At 40.8% G+C, this 10,857-nt stretch overlaps 1 protein-coding gene across 1 annotated transcript; it reads left to right on the top strand.

Moving 5' to 3' along the window:
* Window positions 1-5,872: 5,872 nt before the first annotated feature.
* Window positions 5,873-7,495, top strand: LOC306715886 (nuclear factor 7, ovary-like; the record flags this gene model as incomplete). Its single annotated transcript, XM_079186365.1, has 2 exons — window positions 5,873-6,013; window positions 6,090-7,495. Exon 2 carries the CDS (start codon window positions 6,107-6,109, stop codon window positions 7,493-7,495), a length of 1,389 nt encoding a protein of 462 aa, XP_079042491.1. The 5' UTR covers window positions 5,873-6,013; window positions 6,090-6,106.
* Window positions 7,496-10,857: the final 3,362 nt, after the last annotated feature.

Below are 10,857 nucleotides of genomic sequence, written 5' to 3' on the forward strand. Positions count from 1 at the left end.
TCTTGTTTTTCCCATTGTCTCTCGATTCCCCTCTTCCTCTTTATTCCATTGCCTCCAGTGTTTCTTTCTATCCTAATTTTTTCTTCATCTTGTCCTTTACCTTACCTCCATCTCTGCATCTCCCCCTCACCCCACCCCCCAAACGTGTTCCTTCCTTTACTTATCGTACCTCCCTTTTCATGACTGTCACCTTGATACTGTCTAATCATGTCACGTCTTTATGTTGCTGAGGATTAAAGAAAGAGAAGAAAGTATTTAGCATTCAGCTGAAAGGCTACACAGATTATCTGAGCAGTGGGAGATGTTGAAGTTAGAGATGATTAATAAACTTTCTGTCCTGATACAGATTCTAATAGCTCAGCTCAAAGTACCTGCCCATACAGATCCGATGCTCTCTTTTCCCTAAATTTGGTTTCACACAGGAACATGGAAAGTGGTCTTCTGGGTGAAAGTCCTGTGTTTGTTTGACTCATCTGACCTTCTGTCCTGCACCATCTACGAGCACTTCCTTTCTCTCTTTACTACGTCAGTTGCTCTGACTGTCAAAAGGCCTTTGACGTGACGAATATACACAAAAATGCGAAATATTTATAACCGATATATTTTAAACCTTTTCTCAGAGTAGAAGTATGAAGGACATCTGATATTTTGTCAACGTGGCAGGTTTTCACGTCACTGTACTTGTGCCAAAGTCCCTTTTGGGAAAGCCCACAATCGGATAGATGGGGGCCGCTGGAGCTGCCGGGGTCACCGCAGCCATAAAGATTTCATGGGTTTTATTTTCTGCCTTTACTGCATCAACAGTAGAGTGGAGGGAGATCAGATAATATGGTACTCTTGACCCGGAGGGGACAGACGGGAGATGAGGAAAGAGGAGGACGACGATGTGGAAGTGAAAAGAGAGGCGGACGGTAGAGAGCGAGGAAAAGAAGACGTATCCTCTTTAATGCTGAGAACGCGTCGGAGTCGCTGGCCTCATGAGTTGAATTCAATGAAGCGTCTTTAATAGGAAGTGCAAATTTAACAACCTCAACGACGTCCACATGCTCACTCATTTCTTTTATCACCCAAGGGTTTCTCTTTCCAGTGGACAGTAGTTCAGTGCACAAAGGGCCGCAGTACGTAAGGTCTCTAAAGGGCAACTTCCTCCCATCAGACTTCACAGACAAACAAAAGCAAAGACGCTAATGAAAATGAAAATGTATGAAATCTCGGCCCTGTTGGATGAAGGTCAACAATATGAATTGAGTTGTGATTTACTGAACTCACGCATTGAAGTCCATCATTTTAAATCACTGACTGACACTGACAGACTGGCTTTTATGTGATGTTGTCGATTTACTGCTCTATTATTTTATTTGACAAAATTATTTTATTCTACAAAAATATTTTATTTTATTGATATTATTATTTTATTTGACAAAATTACTTTATTCGACAAAAATATTTAATTTAATTTATTTTAATTCATTTATTTTATTTTATTTATTTATTGCTTTGTTGGGCCTCTGTTGCGCTTTCTGTTGTTTTATTGCTTTGCTTTTGCTGCTTTGTCTGTCAAATCACTTTGTAAACTCAGTTTTCAAAAGTGCTATATGAATAAAGTTATTATTATTATAATTGGAAAGTATAAAAAAAAATTCTCTCCAGAACCGTATAATAATATAATGAGTAAACAAACAAAAGATGACACATTCTCTCAACATAATTGTTGAAGTCCACTGGATTTGTTGTGTCCAAAGCACACAACCACACTGGATTAACACTCGCAGAAGTTTGTGTTCACTTTACCGACACACACACACTGACACACTTAAACACTGAGTGTACCCTCACACACACACACACACACACACACACACACACACACACACACACACACACACACACACAGAGATACGCATGAACACGCTGAAGGAATTGGAATGAGTGAAGCTCCTAAATGTGTCTCCCAGTCTCAGACTGAGTCACACCAGCGTCAGACGTCCTCGGAGCTCTAATGATGTCGGCTGGATTAAACAGAGTGTGGATGTACAAAACTAGGAAGACTCATTGTTCTTTTCAGTCCCTCAGCATTAGTCAGGACGTGCCTATAAAAGCTGACGTCGTCAAGCAAAATGTCAAAACCCAACATGAAGTTGATGGTTTATGGGTTCCTCACGCTTCAACAGTGAAAATCTGCCAGAACTGACTCTTAAAAACTCCATTCAGCAAAACCTCATTGTGAACTACGTTTCGAGGGAAAGATATTTAGTCTTGGATTACGTTTCATTTTGACGTATCACAAATCAGTCTGTGGATGTTCACATAGGGAGAAAGACCGGGTGGTTGATGGGTCAAAAAACACAGGACTTTCACCCAGGAGACCACCGTTAGTGTCCATAGTGTCCACTCCTATATTTTTGCGCTTTTGATTTGTTTTGTTTCATTTTTGTAGCCATTTTAAGTTCAACCATTATGTTTTTTTAGTAAATCTATCCAAGTAGTTTCATGGCGTATGTGTTTTGTTTTTATTTAAATTGCCAATGTTAACCAAGCAGACAGGGTTGAAAATACAGTTACATTTTAAATCCTCAAAATGAATGACAAAATGTGTTGTTTTACACATTTTGCTATGAGATTTGACACCCCTGCTTCGAATATTATATATCTATCAAAGGTAATCCGCCTCATAGATACGAGTGAGAAGGGCCCTGCTCTAGTAGGTTCAGAAGAGCGATCATTGTTTGGGTTAGAATAACTATTTTGTTAAGATTAGAAGAAGGCTGCAAAAGAAACCTACGTGTTGGGAAGCCCAATATTTTCATCCATACATCTTCACTTCCTCCCTTTGTGGACTTTATGGCAAAAAATGAACTCTTAAAATGTCCTATGTTGCTCCCAATGCACAAGATGGAAAAGTCCTATGTTCTCTGGGGAGAAACGTCACTTGAGCGTAAAGAACAACAATGTTGTTTTTTCAAATATGTATCTTTCAATAAATGAATAAAAGCTTTCATTTAACACACAGCAGGACTGCAGCGTTGAGCGTTTAACACATAAAGCAAAACGTAGAATCATATTAAAACCAGCTCCCGGTGGGTTTGGAACTAAAATTAAAAGCAGTGTTTTTAAACCTAAATGCTCCTCAGAGACTGACCGGCAACAGCAAAACAAATGAACAGAAGCCACTACTGTAGTAATGTTAGAGCAGGTGCACCAACCAGACTGTTAGTGACTGAACTTCAGTCTGTTGCTTCTCATTCAGAATCGTTTTGACATTTTTAAAGTGACTTTAACTCCAGAAACCCCGATCCTGAAACACTCACATGCATCAGTCTGAGAACAGGTGAGGTGTAATCCCTGTAGTCACCTCTAGGTGGGGATGTGTCATCGAAATATCAGGAGAAGCAACTATTAAACATGAGCGTGCACTCGTTTCTCTCTCTCTCCTGTGGAAAAGAGACCCAGATTCACAGCCTTCTGTACACAAACACACATCATGTTCTTCCTCAGTGGGCCAAGGTCATATTGTTTTAAAGATTCAGCGTGAGTTCACAACGACAACTACGACTTTCACAATGTGTTCTTAGTGTGTTTGCTCTGAATTTAAATGGATTTAAAGTGTTATTTCTGCGTCTCCAGAGCATCCAGCGGAGCTAAATCCAGACGTGCTAGAGGCAGGTTTGACATGAGGTAAAGTTAAATGTGCAGTCCTTGGGTGTTCAAAACTTTTATATTTTGATGCATTTAGATGATTTTCAACTTGGAAAATTGAGCTCAAGTAACTTTTTCCCCCCAAAAAGATGCAACTAACGAAAAAAACTAACTCAAACAAAGGTGATCAGAATGGAGGAAGAGCAGCTCTTGAACACTGGATGATAATTTCAGAATGTCCTGCTCTGTTGTTCAGTTGCAGAAGAGTTGCATCATGGTAATTTAACTCATTGTGTGCTGATTAGTCGTTTACCTAAAATAAAAACCAAATGTTGTTTTGTCTGATTGTTTTCACCCAGCTACTTTATTTCTGTCTTTATTATATATTTGTTCAAGTCTGCTCAGTATTTACAGCAGCAAAGAGTTTGTGTTTCACACGAACGTCAAACCTGCTGAACTGGTTGTAGGCGACTACACCCAGCCGTTGTTGTCGTATTTTGATACAGCCGGAACGGCTGCCATGGCGACCGCCATGGCGACTGTAGGACACGTGAATGAATCGGAGTTTCAGTGACAAACTGTCACAACTTCAGAGATGAGTTGAAAGAGCTTGGAAAGCCTCATTTATTTAGAAAATGACATAGCTGATTATTATTATTATTATTATTATTATTATTATTATTATTATTATTATTATGTCCTTGTGAATTATTCCTGATGGTTTTTGGAGAATAAACGTCACTGCTTTGTGCTCATAACTATGATGTGGAGGCAGCATTTGTTCTTCAGATATGAAAAGCAATTCAACTGCTCTGACGAGTCAAACAACAATGGACAGATTCTTAGATGTTAATTCTTCCTACGGGCAGTTCAACACCAGGATGTCTCACATGTTCAGAGAGCGTGACGATTATTAAAAGCAGTAATGTGAAGCGTCACTACGAGACAAATCGCAACTCTTTTGATTAAACGTACTCACATCTGAAATAAAGGCACAGAAAATAAACTTAAGAGTCCAATATGATCAGAATCCTGACACATGAATTCACTGACCAACAATGATGTTAACAGAGAGAATAGAGCGGAAACGAGATGTTTCATAACCACAGAGAAAGTGTTTTTAGAAGAGAAACATATAATATGTTGTTTTGGTTGATATCACTTTACACCTGAATTAACAGAATTTAAAGCTGCAGGACAATAATAATATTTTTTCAAAAATCAAGTACTTTATTTTAAGATGCACATTTTTCAAAAGCTTTCTGTCACGAACATTTATTCATTATCAGAGTTTGTATTATTTATAACTCATCAAGTTCAATTTGAAATCTGCCAATAAGAATTGTTGAGATATTGATTAAGACTGATCACTATTGTAAACCCGAGACCTGCGGAGACAACGTGGCTGTATTCTTAAGCAGTGATTTATTCCGGATCATTACCGCGGTGCAACTTTGAGACATGCTCTGGAGGACCTGTGCATGATTCTGGGGAACTCATAACACTACTGTGGCCCGTTTATTATACCGGAGTAAATCATACCGGAGTAATGGTGATCTGGAATCCACTCTGCATTAATAATATGTGTGGCGAGCGGAGAGGGTCTTGAGGATGAGTGTTTGGGTCAGCGAGGTGCGTCTGCCCTCAATTACCCCCGCTCTATCTCTGCCTCTCCCTCAGACTGTGGGGGCAAACGAGAACGGCGTCTCTGGCGCGCGGTAGACGGATGACATCACAAGTAGAGGATGGAGCGGGAGAAAAATGGGTTTGGATGTAGTAGCCCACGTTTCTGACAGCAAGAGACTAAGTGGAAAAACAACTCAGTGATGATGTGGGAGCTGTTTTTATTATTATTATTATTACATGTGACCCGTTCCTTGTGATCTCTTACAAACATTATTTCTTACTGCACATACACATTACTCCTTTCCCTTGATGTTCCATGGTTCATCATTCAAAGAATACTCTCAGGACTTTACTAAATTATATTGAACTCTTCCACTACATTCTACCTACGTTCAGACTACCTTTGAACAAAAACATAACTGTTACAACAGCCTGCTGCACTCTATCAGTCCACATATCCACCAATGAATCAGTACTTTGGGAGACACACCTCAGTGTTACATGTGAAGCAACAACATTCATCAGGTGAGGTGTGACAAAGCTCCACCCCTCACCTGACTCACCTGAGACAAAGCAGGAAACAGTTTGTCTTTCTTCCTCACTAAAGAGAGACACGCAGACTGAAAACAGACGATCAGATTCACCTTCAGACCAAACTAACAACTTCCTCTGAGTGAGTTCATCTACAGGAGAGAAAAGAGGAAAACTACAACACTGCTGCTTCAACCTGCTGACGCTCCACACACTGAATGTGAGTTTGACTAAAAACAGTGAAGTTAGTAGAGGAGGGAGGGGAGCCATGACTGATGTACTTTCTGTGTTTTCAGCTTCACTCAGAGACTAAATGGCTTCCAGATCAGAGGAGGATCTCTGCTGTCCGGTCTGTCATGAAGTCTTTAGAGATCCTGTTGTTCTGTCGTGTAGCCACAGCTTCTGTAAAGACTGTCTGAAGAGCTGGTGGAGAGAGAAACCAACTCAGGAGTGTCCAGTTTGTAAGAGAAGATCTTCAAGGAAACATCCACCTTTTAACCTGGTGTTAAAGAACCTGTGTGAGTCCTTCTTACTGGAGAGAGATCAGAGAGCTTCAGAGCCTCTCTGCAGTCTGCACTCTGAGAAACTCAAACTCTTCTGTCTGGACCATCAGCAGCCAGTGTGTCTCGTCTGCAGAGATTCAGAGAAACACAGCGACCACACAATCAGACCCATCGATGAAGCTGCGCGACAACACAAGAAGAACCTTCAGGAAGCTCTGGAGCCTTTAAAGGAGAAGTTAAAGGTTTATGAAGAAGTTAAAGTGAAGTCTGATCAAACAGCAGAACACATGAAGGTCCAGGCCCGACGCACAGAGAGGAAGATTAAGGAGCAGTTTAAGAAGCTTCACCAGGTTCTAAAGGAGGAAGAGGAGGCCAGGATGGCTGCACTGAGGGAGGAAGAGGAGCAGAAGAGTCAGATGATGAAGGAGAAGATGGAGGCTCTGAGCAGAGAGATAGCAGCTCTTTCAGACACAGTCAGAGCCACAGAGGACGAGCTGAGAGCTGAAGACGTCTCATTCCTGAACAACTACAAGGCTGCAGTGGAAAGAGTCCAGCAGCGCCCCCTGCTGGAGGATCCACAGCTGCTCTCAGGAGCTCTGATAGACGAGGCCAAACACCTGGGCAACCTGGCCTTCAACATCTGGATCAAGATGAAGGACATGGTCTCCTACACTCCTGTGATTCTGGACCCAAACACTGCTCATCCAGACCTCATCCTTTCTGAAGATCTGACCAGTGTGAGACCAGGAGAGAGACAGAAGCTTCCTGATAATCCAGAGAGGATTGATAAACGCTGCGCTGTTCTGGGCTCTGAGGGATTTAACTCAGGGACTCACAGCTGGGATGTCCAGGTTGGAGACAGTACAGTCTGGTATCTGGGTGTGTTAGCAGAGTCTGTCCAGAGGAAGGGACAAATACAATCTGGATTATGGGGAATATGGTTCTATAAAGATAAATACTTCGCACGGTCACCATCAACTCCAGCCTTTGTTCTCAAAGTCCAGAAGAAGCTCCAGAGGATCAGAGTGAATCTGGACTGGAACAGAGGAAAGCTGTCGTTCTCTGATCCTGATACTAACACAGACATACACACCTTCACACACACTTTCACTGAGAGGATGTTTCCATTCATTACCACTGTTGATAAACTGAATATATTACCAATGAAGCCGTGTGTGATAGGGGAACAGAGCAGTTAGAGATAAAGATCATAAATATATTCATGATGTTTATGTTTTAAAGAATTAAAGCTGCACCTGTCCTCCTGATGTCTCATTCTTCTTAATATATGTTTATTATTTAAGTTATTGTTTTATTATTGTTTTCATTCTTTTGTTGTTATTTAGTTTGACAATCAGCTGTTTGTTTCTATTCTCTACCTTTTCATACCAAGGCAGCTTTTCTAGTAGTTGTACGTGAGTCAGAGAAGTTATTTCACTGGACGTTCTCCAAAAAGAGAAATTTGGACAGAGAGACCAGAGTCCTTAACCAACAATGGATAAACTCTTTTATGTTCTTTCTTCACACAGGCAGTTTAAAACCAGTTTGTTTCATATGTTCAGAGACTGTCACGATTATTAAAAGCAGCAATGTGAAACGTCACTACGAGATAAAAAAAAATATTTTTGGCAAACATACCCACTCACATCTGAAATGAAGTCACAGATAATAAACAATCTAAGAGCCCAATATGATCGGAATCCTAACACATGAATTCACTGACCAACAACGATGTTAACAGAGAGAATAGAGCAGAAACAAGATGTTTCAATAACCAAACTGAGTAGTTTTGTAGCGGTTTTGTTTTGTTTTATTTCAATTTACAATGTTAACTTTTTCTCTTGAAGCCTCAAGTGGCCATTTGGGGGAATTGCAGGTTTTTGGCTCTTCCACATTGGCTTCATTTCTCAGCACCGGAGGTTACTGCTTGCTGACACCATCGATGGGACAAAATCAGTTTCAAAAATACAACTCTCACAAGGTTTGGTTCGCTTTTGGTTAGACTAACTATTTTGTTAAAATTAGAAAAAGGCTGCAGTCACAGTGAACATGTTGGGAACTCCATTATTTTCATCCAAGCATCTCCACTTCCTCCCTTTGTGGACTTTGTGGCAATAAGATTAACTCACACAATTTTTCTTTTTAGAAGATGAGAAAGATCTACTGTATGTTTTTTTTGGTGGTGATATCACTTCACACCTCAACTGAATTTAAAGCTGCAGAACAAAGACAATTCAGTGACATTTCTTTTTCTAAAATAAAGTACTTTATTTTAAGATGTACATTTTTTCAAAAGCTTTCTGTTATGTAATTAATTGTTTTAATCCAACCCTTATTTTACTTGAAGTGAGAGAACATTTATTTATAATTAGCTTATGTATTATTTGTAATTCATCAGGTTTTATTTTAAATCTGACAATAAATACTGTTGAGATATTATTGAATTCAACTTTATTTATTTGATCTGACAGTCAGCTGTTGACTACATACAGACGTTAATACAACTGTTGGTTACTTCAACATATATGGGACTAAATCATAGAACAAGTTAGACATTACTGTGATGTTCCGGATCTTTGTACGAGGAAATTCTCTCTGACTGGACCTCGTTGAACGTCAATTGAATACCCCTGGTCTAGTTTAACATTTAGCAGGTTTACAGTCGGTTCTTACATGGATTCTTTTATCGTTTTCTTGGTTCCGATTTGTAGATCATGCATGTTTATCTTTTCTCCATCCTGGTTCTCATGCTGCAGCTCAGGATCGTGACCACCACTCATTTCCCTTCTAGCTCCTTCTTATCAGACTCTGATCTGAAGTGATCTCGTTGGTAGCGTAGCACCGTGGGCTCCGAGGACCAAGACTGGTCACTATTCCCACAGGGTGTAAACCCGAGACCTGCAGAGACAACGTGGCTGTATTCTCAAAGCAGTGATTTATTCCGGATCATTACTGCGGTGCAACTTTGAGACATGCTCTGGAGCAGTGATGTTCAACCGCTGTGCCATGAGAGATCGCCAGGTGTGCCGTGGGAAAATATCCAATTTTCACTTAATGAGTCCAAAAAAATATTATTTAGTTGTTGTAAATACTTTGCCATTGTTGAGCGTCTGAGCTGCAATATAGTGTCTGGCTAAGTAATAATACTCTTCCATGCCAGTGGGTGGCAGTTGGTAGCGCAATAATGAACTTGTTAATTTAAAACAGTAGAATTAAATGACGCAGGAGAGGTTGTGATGAAAAGCCGAACAGCGATGGAGAAATATTTGAAAAGGAAAAATGCAGACTCTGAACTGGGCCTGGACAACATAACCCAGATGAAAAGCCTCGTAAGGATCAACACATTGAGAGACTTGTCATTAAATTGTCAGCATATATCCGGCCCTCGGTACGACGGCCCGCCAGAAAATATCATTGTTCATCATAATTGGCCGCCACACCACAGAGCTCCGGGACGAAAAGTGGCGATGTGAGCTGGCTTTTTGTGCAACATAACGAAGCATCTCACTGCGCTAAACCTCCAGCTTCAGGGACGTGTGATCACAGACATGATGCAGTAAAAGTCTCCACTGCTGTGTTCCCGACTGCGCATGTTGCTGATAACTGGGCGCACTTGGCACAGAGTTCACTCGGCGATTTGCCGACTTTGCAGCTCAGAAATGTAAATTTGAACTGCTCAGCAATCCGTTTGCAGTTGAAGTGGAAAGAGCACCTGTGCACATCCACATGGAGCTGATAGAACTCCAGTGTAGTGACACTCAAGGCAAAGTTTGACTCTGTGGGCGCTGCACAGTTTCCAAGCTTCCTCCCCGAAACGATGCCTTAACTCCGCCTACTTTACATGCTGCTCAAACGCTCTGCATGTTTGGAAGCATATACCTGTGTGAGCAGCTTTTCTCTGTGATGAAGATGAACAAAAACTCACACAGGAGTCGTCTCACTGATGCACACCTTCACTCCACATTGAGGGTTTCCACAGAACCTAACCCCAGATATTAATGAACTGGCAGCCAAGAAAATATAACATCTGGCTCTACGTATGCATAAAATAATGTAGCCTACCTAAACATGTATTCTTTTTGCGCTTTGTCCAATATCCCTTCTATCCTGTTTATTAAATGGTGACTCTATTTGGCCCTCAACGTAGTCCCAATTTTTTGTTTTGTCCCTCTCTGAGATTGAGTTTGACACCATGGCATATATGCTGTATTATGCTAAAAGGTGTCATTTTGTAATGTTTTTGGTTGTTGGTGTGCCGCGGGATCTTTTCAATGTAAAAAGTGTTCCGCGGCTCAGAAAAGGTTGAAAAAATATTTAACTCCTCCACTGCATTCTACCGACGTTCAGACTACCTTTGAACACAAACATAACTGTTACAACAGCCTGCTGCACTCTATCAGTCCACGTATCCAGCAATGAATCAGAACTTTAGAATGAGACACACCTCAGTGTTACATGTGAAGCAACAACATTCATCAGAGGAGGTGTGACAAAGCTCCACCCCTCACCTGACTCACCTGAGACAAACCAGGAAACAGTTTGTCTTTCTTCCTCACTAAAG

The sequence above is a fragment of the Pholis gunnellus genome, assembly GCF_910591455.1.
Source record: "Pholis gunnellus genome assembly, chromosome: 3".
NCBI classification, from domain to species: domain Eukaryota; kingdom Metazoa; phylum Chordata; class Actinopteri; order Perciformes; family Pholidae; genus Pholis; species Pholis gunnellus.